Source organism: Podarcis liolepis, assembly GCF_965112155.1.
Source record: "Podarcis liolepis genome assembly, chromosome: 7".
Classification (NCBI taxonomy): domain Eukaryota; kingdom Metazoa; phylum Chordata; class Lepidosauria; order Squamata; family Lacertidae; genus Podarcis; species Podarcis liolepis.
In genome coordinates, this window is record NC_139561.1 from 85,631,093 (window position 1) to 85,646,492 (window position 15,400).

Consider the following 15,400-nt stretch of genomic DNA (forward strand, 5'->3'; position numbering starts at 1 on the left):
CAGAATACGGAGGGTCTGTTTATTCTGTGGAGGAATATAAGGAAGGTGGAATAACCGTAGGGCAGGCATTCTTCAGAACAGGGGTGGGGAAACTGGGTTGTTGGACTCCAAGTCCCATCATGCCTCAACACCAACCAAGCTGGCCGGGGCTGATGGGAGTTGGAGTCCAGCAACACCTCGAGGGATACAGATCCCCCATCTCTGCTTCAGAGCAACCACGTCTTTTGTTGTCTTTGTGTCACCTTTGGGGGAACGCTCCGATTTTCTTGGGGGGTGGGGTGGGGGGAAGAGTCTCTGAGACACGGCCCTCCCCATTCAAATGGAGACTTCTCTCTTTTCCTGGCTTCCAGCACCTCCCTGGTGCTCCTCCTCTATTTCGCCTCTGTGTTTGTCAGAGTCCAAGGTCAGGCCCACCCCCTCGGGATAGTTCATCCCCACAATGTGACACTGAGGCAGCATCTCCTCCAGCAGGATCCGAACCAGTTCTTTGTGGCGGACGGAGGGCAGGTCAGAGACATCCAAGAACCTGAGATTCCTGAAAGGACAAGAGAGGGAGGGTTCATAAAGCCATTTGCACAGCCTCCTGCCCATGTGCAATGCTCGTGGCAATGATCACTTTGCACATTTTTACCAATAGAGAGCAAAAAAAAGCAAGGATGGCTTTCAAGCCCTATACAGCCTAGGACCCTCGTACCTATGGGACCGCCTCTCCTGGTACGTCCCACAGAGGAACTTACGGTCTTCAAACAAAAACATCCTGAAGGTCCCAGGCCACAGAGAAGTTAGGCTGGCCTCAACTAGAGCCAGGGCTTTGTCGGCTGTGGCTCCAATCTGGTGGGACTTGACATCTTTCCGCAGGGCCTGCAAGACAGAGCTGTTCCACCAGGCCTTTGGCCAGGGCACAGCCTGACTCCCTCTCTCCCTGACTCCCTCCTTTCACAGAACTTTAGCCTAATGGTTGCCATCAATTTGAGTTGAATTAATTTTATAATGAAATGATTTTAGAATGTTGTACTATTTTATTGTTGTTAGCTGCCCTAAGCCCGCTTCGGCTGGGGAGGGCGGGATATAAATAAAAATTATTATTATTATTATTATTATTATTTCAGCAGAGTTGTAGTGATGTATGGAAGTGAGAGCTGGAGCATAAAGAAGGCTGCTCACCAAAGAATTGATGCTTTTGAATTATGGTGCTGGAGGAGACTCTTGAGCAGGCATTCCCAACCTTCGGCCCTCCAGATGTTTTGGACCACAATTCCCATCATCCCTGACCACTGTCCCTGTTAGCTAGGGATCATGGGAGTTGTAGGCCAAAACATCTGGAGGGCCACAGGTTGGGGATGCCTGCTCTTGAGAGTCCCATGGACTGCAAGAAGATCAAACCTCTCCATTCTGAAGGAAATCAGCCCTGAGTGCTCACTGGAAGGACAGGTCCTGAAGCTGAGGCTCCAATACTTTGGCCACCTCATGAGAAGAGAAAACTCCCTGGAAAAGACCCTGATGTTGGGAAAGATGGAGGTCACAAGGAGAAGGGGACGACAGAGGACGAGATGGTTGGACAGTGCTCTCGAAGCGACCAGCATGAGTTTGACCAAACTGCGGGAGGCAGTGGAAGACAGGAGTGCCTGGTGTGCTCTGGTCCAGGGGGTCACGAAGAGTCAGACATGTCTAAATGACTCAGCAACAACAACAACACTCGACGGTAGATTAAACACCCAAAGCCGTAATGGATTAATCAGGAGGGATTTTAATGAGGGTTCTGGTGTGTGGCCAATTAATCAGTTGCAGAAATCAGTTAACCGCATCTTGGTTGAGTAAAACAGTGCCCCCAATTAGCTGAGCCAAATACTAATTTAGCCTTTATGAAAACTAATCTTAGCCCTTATGCAAGACGGCAAATGTAATCTTAGAACAGAACGTCAAGGCCTCCTCTAAGCCGTGACACACACACATCATGTCTCAATGCAAGGACGTCGTTTCTTTCAAAATATGGGTGCAGAAGAATGTTCAGAGTTATGAACCATGATCAAATGCTTTGTTTCCTGGTTCACCGTAGGCTAGGTAGAGGGGTAATATCGGGGATAAACCCTTTTATGACATTGAATCCTTGAATATACTTCAGTGTGATTTCAACAAGTTTATTTGATTATTATTTTTATTGCCATCGTGTTTTTATTTGGGTTGTAAGCCACTTCAGGACCTTCTGCAGTGAGGAGAGAAATTTAAATTTCGTAAACAGAAGCCTAAACTAGGGACTCACACTCAGGGACTGAATACAGAATCCCTTGAGATGCTTCCTGGGTCGTGACAGGTCTTCTACCAGTGCTGCTCCATCGCTCTTCCTCAGGTGATGTTCATTAGCTGAAATAAGTCCTACGAGTGCCTCTCATGTGGCTAGATGGACAGGGGTGTTGCAGAAATGTCTATTTTGTACATGGCCGCAATGTAGCCCTGTTGTGCAAAGGTGAAAGCCCCATCTGCTGCCCTGCCCACTTTGTGCCTCTGCCCCCACCCATAAGGGGGGACGCGGGTGGCGCTGTGGGTTAAACCACAGAGCCTAGGGCTTGCCGATCGGAAGGTTGGTGGTTCGAATCCCCGCGACGGGGTGAGCTCCCGTTGCCTGGTCCCTGCTCCTGCCAACCTAGCAGTTCGAAAGCATGTCAAAGTGAAAGTAGATAAATAGGTACAGCTCTGGCGGGAAGGTAAACGGTGTTTCCATGCGCTGCTCTGGTTCGCCAGAAGCGGCTTAGTCATGCTGGCCATATGACCCGGAAGCTGTACGCCGGCTCCCTTGGCAAATAAAGTGAGATGAGTGCCACAACTCCAGAGTCGGCCACGACTGGACCTAATGGTCAGGGATCCCTTTACCACCCATAAGGACATGTGTCCACTGGGCTGAAGAAGAACTGCCCACTCCCATTTAAAAAAAAATACTAGAGGCAAATTTAACCAATCAACCCAAGGTTCATTTAGCTAGTCCTGCTTTTAATCTGCGGGGCTTCAGGTTAATTTACATGATCTACCTCCATGCACTTTTTTTTAGACTGCTTTGTGTTTATTCTGATTATATTTTTTTAAAATACGTTTTTTGTATTTTCTACTGTATTACTTGTTTGGTCCTTGTAAATCGCTTTGGGACTTATGAGCAACGCACAAATTCAACAAACCAGATCGGCTAGCTTTCTGGAGTATTACTAAAACAGAGAATTATGAAGGTTGCGAAGATACAGTGCTTCTGAATGTGGAGGTTCCATTTAGCTGTGATGGCTAACAGCCCTCGGCAGCTTGGCTGCTCCATAAACATTGCTTAATCCTTTTAAAAATAAATGAATAAACAAATACCCAAGCTGGTGGAATTGTAGTGGCAGGGAGTTCCATAAGCTAATGGCAGGTTGTGGGGAGAAACGTTTCCTTTTCTGGCTCCTGAAGTTCCTGCCATTCAGGATCACGGGGCAGTCCTGAACAGCTGGCCCGAAACAACCGAAAGGGGAAATCACCTTTGGAAAACTGGCGACACTGTGGGTGGCAGAGAGTCTAAAGGAACAGCTCATCTGCAACGGCCACACCTTGTCCTGACTCAGGGTTGCAAATCAAGGAAGATGCTCCATGACCTGAACCTCTTCCAGATTGTCCTGATTCCCTAGTTGTCTCTGCCTGACTCACAGCAGCTTTAATAATAAATAATAATAATAATTTTTTATTTATATCCCGCCCGCCCCAGCCGAAGCCGGGCTCAGAGCGGCTAACAACAATAAAAATAACACAGTTCACATAAAATCACAATCAATCATTTGAAATGAATTCTAAAATCAATTCATTCTAAAATCAATTCAAAATCAAATGAATGGCAACCATTGGGCTAGAGTGCTATGAGGATTACAGAAGGAGGGGATCACGCTGTGCCTTGGCCAAAGGCCTGGTGGAACATCTCTGTCTAGCAGGCCCTGTGGAAAGATGTCAAGTCCGGCAGGGCCCTAGTCTCTTGTGATAGAGCGTTCCACCAGATTGGGGCCACGGCCGAAAAAGCCCTGGCTCTGGTTAAGGCCAGCCTAACCTCCCTGTGGCCTGGGACCTCCAAGATGTTTTTGTTTGAAGACCGTGAGACATACCAGGAGAGGCGGTCCCGTAGGTACGAGGGCCCTAGGCAGTATAGGGGTTTAAAGGTTAAAACCTTTAAAGTGCCTCCCTCGCCTTTCGGACCACATGGTTTAGATCGGGGACCGGCAAACCTTCCAAACGCTTCCGGACTACAACTCCCATCATCCTTTGCAACTCTTGGGAACCGTAGTCCAACAACTCCTGGAAGGCCACAGGTTCTCCATCCGTAAGTAGAGCTTGCAGGATCAGGCCAGGGGGCACATCTAGTCCAGCCTCCCATTCTCACAGGGGCCAACCAGGGCCTCCGGTGGGAAACCACCAAGCAGTACTCGAACACAGGACCCCTCGTTCCCTCCTCTGGTTTCCGGTAACTGGTATTCAGCAAACATTGCTGCCTCCATTCTTCAGATCAAGGGCAAATGTGAGCTGAGCAGCTAAAGGCGGGAGAGTATTTAGACCAGTGTTTTTCAACCACTGTTCCGCGGCACACTAGTGTGCCGCGAGATGTTGCCTAGTGTGCTGTGGGAAAAATTGAAAAATTTGAAAGATTTAAAAAATCTGTGTCCACCCTATTTTCCATCCGTCCTGGGTGGGGATCAGATTGGATGGGATCGGATGAGAGCGGACAGGCGGTCCGCTCTCATCCAATTCCCCATAGAGAGCAGCGGGGCTCTGACATCTCCCTCTCCGCACACAGTGGTGGTGTGCCTCGTGATTTTTTTCATGAAACAAGTGTGCCTTTGCCCAAAAAAGGTTGAAAAACACTGATTTAGACAACTAGGATCCGAAGTGTTCCTTGCAAGGTTTCAGCACCAAACGTGCTTCCACAAAGTCAGAGGAATGGATTAAAACTGGTACACGTGAAAAACAAGTGTGTGTGTGTGTGTGTGTGTGTGTGTGTGTGTGTGTGTTTCATGTGTACCAGTTTTAATCCATTACTCTGTGGAAGGAGGATTTAAGAACATTGAACGAATATATTACAACAATGGAAGGATGCATATTTAATTGAAATTTTGAATAGTATTATTCCATAGTATTAAGTACACATAGAATGTAAACATAATAAATAATAATAATCATAATAATCATAATAATCATAATAATTTTATTTATACCCCGCCCTTCCCGGTTCAGGAAACCAGGCTCAGGGCACTTAACAACAAATTTAAAACACTTAATTGATGCTAGAAAAAACCCCAGCATAAAATACGGTAAAAAGCGTAAATAACAATAAAATCAAATATCAATTTAGGGGGAAAATCCATCCAATAAACATTAGATGATCACCAGGGCTAGCTGGCTAAATTAGTCCTATTTGGGCTAGCGAGGAGACCAGGGGAGAATTAGCTGTGGGATCCCAGAGCGGGTAATCTTCACAAAAAGGGGAGGGGGTGGGAAGGAAGGGGAATAAAAGATCAGGCTAAGTTCAAATTGAAAGCCAGGCAGAATAGTTCTGTCTTACAGGCCCTGCGGAAGGAAGTTAAATCCAGCAGGGCCCTGGTCTCATGGGACAGCATTCCACCAAGTCGGAGCCATCACTGAAAAGGCCCTGGCCCTGGTGGAGGATAATCTGACTTCCTTAGGGCCTGGGACCTCTAAACTAATTATTCATGGACCTTAAGGTCCTCTGACAAATGCGTAAATATAAAGAAAATATAGAGAAACCAGAAGGAGGAGGGAGGAAAGTACAAACTTGTTTAGAGTTAAAGTATTAAGGTTAAAAGGAATAAGGTATGTATTATGTATTATGATGGTGAAATTTGCAAAATCTGTAAAACCAATAAGGATTAAAAAAAAGAGGACAGTATACTGGACTAAATGGGTCCCTGGCCTGATCCTGCAGGCTCTTCTTATGGATGGAGAACACAAAGGGAGAAGCAAACTACAATTTCAGCTGCTTGCGCCACCTCAGACCAGAGGAGGGGAACTTCTGGCCAACAGGCGGAATTCGTCCTACCAGGCTGTTTTCCTCAAATGGTGCCCAGTTCTCCCACAGCTGTCATCAAATGTAGGCCCTCCACTTCTCCCCTTACTGTCCTACAGTGGTACCTCGGGATGCGAATGGGATCCGTTCCGGAGCCCTGTTCGCATCCCGAATGGAACATAAGATGCGATAGCGAGTCAGCGCATGTGCGGGTCGCGTTTCATCGCTTCCGCGCATGACATCATTTTTTACTGTCTGCGCATGCGCGAGCAGCGAAACCCGCTCCGTTACTTTCGGGTCGCCGTGGAGCGCAACCCGAAAGCGCTCAACCTGAAGCATATTTATACAGTGTGACTGTACTGGATTTTCATAACTTGTGGCTTGTTTCTCTCGAAACCCAGATTTGTTAGTGGCGTGGTACTTCTGCTTTGTGGGGGAAACTGTCTGGTATCTGAAGAAGTGTGCATGCACACGAAAGCTCATACCAAGAACTAACTTAGTTGGTCTTTAAGGTGCTACAGGAAGGAATTTTTTTATTTTGACTATGGCAGACCAACACGGCTACCTATCTGTAACATGTCTGGACTGAGCATTACGACAAACCAGACCATGGCTTGCTTCCCAGCAGTAACAGGAGTGTGTTCTTGTGTGCGTGAGAGAGAGAGGGTGTGTGTTTGTGCGAAGTGCTTGCAAGTCAATTTTGCAAGCAGTGCACTAGCACATCAAGCCATCATTTATTTTAACTAAGGATTCTTGAGATTATTGTGAGCCAGGCCATTGCCTGCTGGAGCACGTAGACAACAACCTGCTCTTTCTCGCTCTGGGCAAGGCAAATGAGGTGATGGCAAGGCTTTCAAGTTTCACAGCTCTCTCTCTGGCAGGTTAGCACAGAGCTGCCATTGCCAACCAGGTGCCCCCCAACCAGGTCATAGAATCATAGAATCATAGAGTTGGAAGAGACCACAAGGGCCATCGAGTCCAACCCCCTGCCAAGCAGGAAACACCACCAGAGCACTCCTGACATATGGTTGTCAAGCCTCTGCTTAAAGACCTCCACTACACTACAACTCCCATCAGCCCCAGCGGTAGACTGGCACAGAGGAAGTCTGCAAATCCACTGGGTCTGAATTTTTGGGAAAGTGATTTTGGGGGCTGCTGTGATGGCCTCCAGCATTTACAAATTTTGCCAGTACAAGCCCCTCTGTCACGAGCCAGGGGTCAGCTTCTCCTGTTGAACTGCAGCCTGAATGCAGGGGTGCAAATATCCAGAGTGTGGGGGTGAGATGGGATTGCTATGAGGAATTATGAAAAATGAAGCAAGCCACTGTGTCCGCGATGGAAGCATTGCGTTGACCGGGTTTGATTCATTGACAATGGTTTCTGATTAAATCTCAGAAGAATCTCCACCTTTGCCATTTGCTTTCTCTACTGCTGACAGGCACGTATAAGCATTCTGAAACACAGGCCAGTTGCTCATCCATCAGGCATCCTGGGTCATAAAGATAGAAGGTAGCTTTGATGTAGTTTAATCTTTGATAGATCTTAAGGGCCAGGAAAAGAGTTCACAAGGAGATAGTAAATATTGCCTCTCCTGTTTATGACCTCTGGGGTTTTGCTGAATGCATTCCTCCTTTTATTCCTATTTTATTTACTCCGAACTACATATGCATGCTCGAGTAGGAAATCGTTTCTTTGTACAGTGGTGCCTGGCAAGACGAAAAGAATCCGTTCTGTGATTCTCTTCGTCTAGCGGTTTTTTCGTCTTGCGAAGAAAGCCCATTGACGGATTAGCGGATTAGCACTATTAGCGGCTTTTAGCGGATTATCTGCTGATCGGATCAGCTGATAAGCGGCTTAGCGGCTTAGAAAAAGGGGGGGAGGGGAAAAACCCCGCAGGAACTCGCAAGGCATTGTCGTCTTGCGAAGCAAGCCCATAGGAAATTTGTTTTGCGAAGCACCTCCAAAACGGAAAACTCTTTCGTCTAGCGAGTTTTCCGTCTTGCGAGGCATTCGTCTTGCGGGGCACCACTGTAGTTAAAATAATTTCTTCTGATCTGACTTTGTCCCACGTGGGGTTTTTGAAATGCTCAGAGGAAATCTGATTGGTTCTTACGAACACTGTGTAAAAAGTTCTTTTGTGAATAAAACGACCTGGGCCGAGGGGTGGAGAGGAATTATTACACGCACTCCTCCCAGAGTCTTGCTGGTCAAGCCTGGTGTGTATTTTATTAATCAAATTCTTCCTTGCTTTGGGAATGCTACACCTGAAGGAGAAGAATGCATTGGGACTCCACCTGCAGCCGATCAGCCTTCGAGGTCATGGAAGAGAAGGCACTAATGCGAACCAGCTGGCTTCAGCCTTCTTAAACACAGCTATCAGCAGCAGTCAGGTGCTGGAAACAGAGCTCTGTGATCGTCTGCATTCCCTGACCTCTGGACTGGACCTCTGACTTTGTATCTGGATTCTGCTCTCAGGCAAGAGTTCCCTGGAGACTCCTAGCCCCTGCTTGCTAGGCAATGCGACTCGGACCCCCTTGGACTAACTGGTACTCACTCGAGCTGGTGGAGGCAGGCCAGCCCCCTCTCAGTGACCTGCGGGCACCCAGCCAGCGAAAGCTCCTGCAGGGTGTCTGCAAAGTTGTGAAGGCGGCTCAGACTCCAGTCGTCGATGTAGGGGCACCTGCTGAGGTCCAGCTGCTTCAGGTTTCTTTGGTTGACTGAGGGAGGGAGGGCGGGAAGGAAAAGCAGGTTTGTAAACTGGCTGCGGCCAATCTTCATCTAGTCCAACCCCCGTGCAATGCCTGCCGGCATATAACATGGTCCAGACAGGTGTGTGCTCAGTGCTAAAAAGAGTTACTGTATTTTTGCTCTATAAGACTCACTTTTTCCCTCCTAAAAAGTAAGAGCGAATGCAGGCTGCGCAGCTATCCCAGAAGCCAGAACAGCAAGAGGGATTGCTGCTTTCACTGCACAGCGATCCCTCTTGCTATTCTGGCTTCTGAGATTCAGAATTTTTCTTCTTCTTGTTTTCCTCCTCCAAAAACTAGGTGCGTCTTGTGGTCTAGTGCGTCTTATAGAGTGAGAAATACGGTACCTGTCAGAACTCTGCAACCCTATTATGATGATGTATTTATTTATACCCTGCCTTTTTCTCTGACAGGGACTTAAAAGTAAAAACATAGCAGCTCTGTAGCACCTAACAAATTTATTGTGAAGGGGCGGTGAGGGGGAGGGAAGAAGTGTTGCCCAGAGCCCAGTTCTATCAGATGCATGATAGATATTTGATAATACATTGCCATTTCCTTTCCTACACCACCCCTCCACCCATATAATAATTTATAATAATAATAATTTATTATTTATACCCCGCCCATCTGGCTGGGCTTCCCCAGCCACTCTGGGCGGCTTCCAACAAAATATTAAAATACAGTAATGCATCAAACATTAAAAGCTTCCCTAAACAGGGCTGCCTTCAGATGTCTTCTAAAAGTCTGGTAGTTGTTGTTCTCTTTGACATCTGGTGGGAGGGTGTTCCACAGGGCGGGCGCCACTACCGAGAAGGCCCTCTGCCTGGTTCCCTGTAACTTGGCTTCTCGCAGTGAGGGAACCGCCAGAAGGCCCTCGCCGCTGGACCTCAGTGTCCATATGATTGTGTATCACCAGAAAAAAATCACTGGCTACTGCAGGTCAGTTCTGTGTCCAGGGCAGCTGTCTACCATATAACACCAGTCCTACTGGATCTTCACTGGCTCCCAGGATGTTTCCAAGCCCAACTGAAAGTGTTGGTGCTGACTTTTAAAGCCCTAAACGACCTCGGCCCTGTATACCTGAAGGAGCGTCTCCACTCCCTTTGTCCAGCCCTCACACTGAGATCCAGCTCTGAGTGGTTGTTCCCTCGCTGCAAGATGTGAAGCTACATCTGTAGTGGCACTCGCCTTATGGAACGCCCTCCCATCAGATGTCAAGGAGATAAAGAGCTACAAAACTTTAGCAAGAAATCTGAAGGCAGCCTTGTTCAGGGATTTTTTTTAACATTTGATGTTTTATTATGTTTCTATGAAACCACTGACCCCCTGCTGGTGAGGCTTGCTGACCTCCCAGTAAAGCAAAAACTTGATCTTCTCCTGTTAGGCAAAGACCACAAGACAACCCAGATTGTCGCCAGATTCCGCGCACAGATCTGTAGGCACAGATCATCCCCTGAATCTGGTTTGTTAAGAAAATTCCCAAACCCGGATCCATGGGCGACTTTGGGTCATTTCTCTAAGGTAGTCTATTTTAAAGTTTTTATGTGTTTATATGCCGATCGCACTTTTAAACTTAAAATCCATTGTTGTATATTGTTTTAAATGTTTCATTTTGCTATCGGGATTGTAGTTTGTGTTTTCTCAAGCTGGTCTCTGACCGTAATAAATTTCATGTTTCATGTATGTCTCTATGTGTTGGAAGCCACCCAGAGTAGCTGGGGAAACTCAGCCAGTAGGGTGGGGTATCAATAATAAAATTATTACTGGTATTATTGAATTTTCCTGTTAGACAGCAACCACCATACAAACCTATGTTGCGACTGCACTTAGAATACCATGTGTGGTTCTGATCAACCTCGCCTGAAAAACTCGCCCTCCTTGTGCCTTGCTAAGGGGTTTGGCTGGTGCAAACGGAACGAATAATGCCAACGTACAACTCTAATTGTGTCACTTCAAAAAGGAGATTGCAGAGTTGGAAAAGGTTCAGAAAAGCGCAACCGGGAACAATCAAGGAGGATGGAACAATTTCCCTAGGAGGAAAGTTTGCAGCGCCAGGGGCTTCTCAGTTTGGAGAAACGGCGAGGCGACACAGCAGAAGTTTATAAAACTACACGTGGCCTGGAAAAAGTGTATAGGGGGAAAGTTTTGCTCCATCTCTCTGCCGCACTAGAACTAGAACTTGTGGCTTCATTTTTGAAGATCCAGGACAGCTAAGACATGAGCCAACAGTGTGACGCGGCAGCTAAAAAAGCCAATGCAATCCTGGGCTGCATCAATAGAAGTATAGCATCTAGATCAAGGGAGGTAATAGTGCCACTGTATTCTGCTCTGGTCAGACCTCACCTGGAGTACTGTATCCAGTTCTGGGCACCACAGTTCAAGAAGGACACTGACAAACTGGAACGTGTCCAGAGGAGGGCAACCAAAATGGTCAAAGGCCTGGAAACAATGCCTTATGAGGAACGGCTAAGGGAGCTGGGCATGTTTAGCCTGGAGAAGAGGAGGTTAAGGGGTGATATGATAGCCATGTTCAAATATATAAAAGGAGGTCATATAGAGGAGGGAGAAAGGTTGTTTTCTGCTGCTCCAGAGAAGCGGACACGGAGCAATGGATCCAAACTACAAGAAAGAAGATTCCACCTAAACATTAGGAAGAACTTTCTGACAGTAAGAGCTGTTCGACAGTGGAATTTGCTGCCAAGGAGTGTGGTGGAGTCTCCTTTTTTGGAGGTCTTTAAGCAGAGGCTTGACAACCATATGTCAGGAGTGCTCTGATGGTGTTTCCTGCTTGGCAGGGGGTTGGACTCGATGGCCCTTGTGGTCTCTTCCAACTCTATGATTCTAGGATTCTATGAAAAAGGAAGCGCTTCTTCCTGCAGCACTTTTCCAGAGCTCACAGAGAAGAGGGACCGATTGTTAAACCACTCTGTGAAGTGTAGCTCTGTGAGGAGAATGGGATCTCCTTACAACTCTCAGCACCCTTAACAAACTACAGCTCCCAGAATTCTTTGGGGGGAACCATGGCTGCTTAAAGTGGTGTAAGAGTACAGTGGTACCTCAGGTTACATACACTTCAGGTTAGACTCCACTAACCCAGAAATAGTGCTTCAGGTTCAGAACTTTGCTTCAGGATGAGAACAGAAACCGTGCTCCGGCGGCGCGGCAGCAGCAGGAGGCCCCATTAGCTAAAGTGGTGCTTCAGATTAAGAACAGTTTCAGGTTAAGTACGGACCTCCGGAACGAATTAAGTACTTAACCTGAGGTACCACTGTACATTTAATGTATTGTGCAGATGGGGCCCAGGAGAAAGTGGTAAGATCAGTAAGGGGAAGGGGTGTCCTTGGAGAGAGGGACAGAGGAGGCCCCGATTCCTTATCTTCTGTGATGACCCCTTTAGCTACTTTTTTTAAAAGAAGGCTACGAAGGTGTGGAGGATTTAACTAAAATTGGGGGGGGGGAGGCTTGCAGATTTCATTAACATCCCCCCTGTCTTCTCCCCCTATAATTTAACAACTACTTGAAACTGCTGTGGGGGTAGGAGGACGGATACATTTAAACCCAGAGCCCCCAGCTGCCTATTCCTGCAGCGAGGACAACACAGGACCGGCCACCCGGAAGCCCTCTGGAGACTCAAAAGCACAACGTCTTATTACCCAGGTTATCCAGGCCGTCATAGTTGATGATGGAGCCGCTGAGGTTGGCTCCTTCCAAGCAAGTGTCTTTGTCTTGCAGGAAAACCAAGCCGCCCTTCTGGTCCTCCCATTCCGTTTTGCCCCGGAGCCTGAAACGAAAACCATGTTGCTTTGTTAAAACCCGTTCTTGTAGGTGGTTCTCTCACGGGGCAGCTTCAGCAAAAGGCAGGAAGCAGATGGCGTGTGTGCGCAAGGGGTGTAAAACAGGCAGGATTATTCAGATAATCCTACGGGACCGCCTCTCCTGGTATGTCCCACGGAGGACCTTACGGCCTTCAAACAAAAACATCTCGGAGGTCCCAGGCCACAAGGAGGTTAGGCTGGCCTCAACCAGAGCCAGGGCTTTTTCAGCCGTGGCCCCGATCTGGTGGAACGCTCTGTCACAAGAGACTAGGGCCCTATGGGACTTGACATCTTTCCGCAGGGCCTGCAAGATAGAGCTGTTCCACCAGGCCTTTGGCCAGGGCACAGCTTGACCTCCTCCTTTGGCAATCTTTACAGAACTCTAGCCCAATGGTTGCCATTAATTTGATTTTGAATTGATTTTAGAATTGACTTGATTTTACAATGTACAGTGGTGCCTCGCAAGACGAAATTAATTCGTTCCGCAAGTCTCTCCGTCTTGCGGTTTTTTCGTCTTGCGATGCACGGTTTCCCATAGGAATGCATTGAAAATCAATTAATGCGTTCCTAGGGAAACCGCCTTCAGACCAGGTCCAGGGACAGTCTGTCCCCGGACCTCTTCTGAAGGCTGGGGGGGGGGGGACAAGGGCTTTTCTTCCCACCCACCCCAGCATTTTAAAAAACCCTGGGACAGCGGAGGACTTCTCCGCTGTCCGGGGCGATCTTAAAATGCTGGCGGGCGGCATTTTAAAATCGCCCCGGACAGCGGAGGACTTCTCCGCTGTCCGGGGCGATTTAAAAGCCCCTGGGAAGGCAGGCAGGGGGGACAAAGACTTTCGCCCCCTGCCCGCCTTCAGAAGGTGTTCCCGCCCCACGCCCCGCTTCGGAACAGCTTTCCGAACTGGGGCGGCTGGGGCAGGTGTCCCCGCCCCCCCGCCCCACTTCGGAACAGCTTTCCGAAGTGGGGCGGCTGGGGCAGGTGTCCCCGCCCCCCCTCCCCACTTCGGAACAGCTTTCCGAAGTGGGGCGGCTGGGGCAGGTGTCCCCGCCCCACTTCGGAACAGCTTTCCGAAGTGGGGCGGCTGGGGCAGGTGTCCCCGCCCCCCCTCCCCACTTCGGAACAGCTTTCCGAAGTGGGGCGGCTGGGGCAGGTGTCCCCGCCCCCCCGCCCCACTTCGGAACAGCTTTCCGAAGTGGGGCGGCTGGGGCAGGTGTCCCCGCCCCCCCTTCCGAACAGCGTTTTAAAATGCTGGGGGTCGGGAACAAAGCGCTGCCGACCCCCAGCATTTTAAAACCTTCCCGGGACACGGGGAGATTTTAAAATGCTGGGGGTCGGCAGCGCTTCGCTCCCGACCCCCAGCATTTTAAAACCTCCCCGGGACACGGGGAGATTTTAAAATGCTGGGGGTCGGCAGCGCTTCGCTCCCGACCCCCAGCATTTTAAAACCTTCCCGGGACACGGGGAGATTTTAAAATGCTGGGGGTCGGCAGCGCTTCGCTCCCGACCCCCAGCATTTTAAAACCTTCCCGGGACACGGGGAGATTTTAAAATGCTGGGGTTCGGCAGCGCTTCGCTCCCGACCCCCAGCATTTTAAAACCTCCCCGGGACACGGGGAGATTTTAAAATGCTGGGGGTCGGCAGCGCTTCGCTCCCGACCCCCAGCATTTTAAAACCTTCCCGGGACACGGGGAAATTTTAAAATGCTGGGGGTCGGCAGCGCTTCGCTCCCGACCCCCAGCATTTTAAAACCTCCCCGGGACAGGGGGAGATTTTAAAATGCTGGGGGTCGGCAGCGAACGCTTCGCTCCCGCCCGCCAGCATTTTAAGATCGCCCGGGGCAGGCGGGGGGGGGGGAAGGCAGGCGGGGGGGAGCAAAGACTTTTGCCCCCCGCCAGCCTTCAGAAGAGGTCCTCTTCTGAAGGCCGGCTGTGGGCGAAAGTCTTTGCTCCCGACCGCCAGCATTTCCCTATGGGCTTTCGTCTTGCGATGCAAGCCCATAGGGAAATTCGTCTTGCGAAGCGCCTCCAAAACAGAAAACCCTTTCGTCTTGCGGGTTTTCCGTCTTGCGAGGCATTCGTCTTGCGGGGTACCACTGTATTTCAATTCATTGATTGTGGTTTTATGTAAATTGTGTTATTTTTACTGTTGTTAGCCGCTCTGAGCCCAGCTTCAGCTGGGGAGGGCAGGATATAAATAACTTCTTCATCATCATCATCTTCTTCTTTGTCTTCTTCTTCTTCGTCTTCTTCTTCTTCTTCTTCTTCTTCTTCTTCTTCTTCTTCTTCTTCTTATCATCATCATTTCAGAATCTGGCTTTTTCTCTCTACAGAATTTGGGTGCTGGCGTTTTTTGTAAGACCGTTCTTAGATTCGGACGCTTAACAGGTTCTAATTTTGAGAGAAGCTCAGAGAATGATGGCAAGGGAAAAGGGCCTTTTCTGGTCCCCATTATGGCATGTTCTACCCAGTGAGTTCCACCTGGCTCCTTGGCAGGTAAAGGTAACCCCTGACCATTAGGTCCAGTTGTGGACAACTCTGGGGTTGCAGCACTCATCTTGCTTTATTGGCCGAGGGAGCCAGCGTACAGCTTCCGGTCATGTGGCCAGCATGACTAAGCCGCTTCTGGCGAACCAGAGCAGTGCACGGAAACGCCGTTTACCTTCCCGCCGGAGCGGTACCCATTTATCTACTTGTACTTTGACGTGCTTTCTAACTGCTAGGTTGGCAGGAGCAGGGACCGAGCAACAGGAGCTCACCCCGTCGCTGGGATTCGAACCGCTGACCTTCTGATCGGCAAGCCCTAGGCTCTGTGGTT

The 15,400-nt window shown here is 48.9% G+C and overlaps 1 protein-coding gene across 1 annotated transcript in view; it reads right to left on the bottom strand.

The window, feature by feature from the left end:
* DMAC2 (distal membrane arm assembly component 2) overlaps positions 1-15,400 on the bottom strand; it is a 28,879-nt gene continuing 13,479 nt past the window's right edge. The window contains exons 4-6 of the mRNA XM_083515978.1: positions 12,423-12,550; positions 8,577-8,739; positions 1-535 (exon numbers count right to left, since the gene is read on the bottom strand). Of these exons, the coding sequence (XP_083372104.1) occupies positions 316-535; positions 8,577-8,739; positions 12,423-12,550 (511 nt within the window). The 3' untranslated portion in view covers positions 1-315. The remainder of the gene's footprint in view (positions 536-8,576; positions 8,740-12,422; positions 12,551-15,400) is intronic.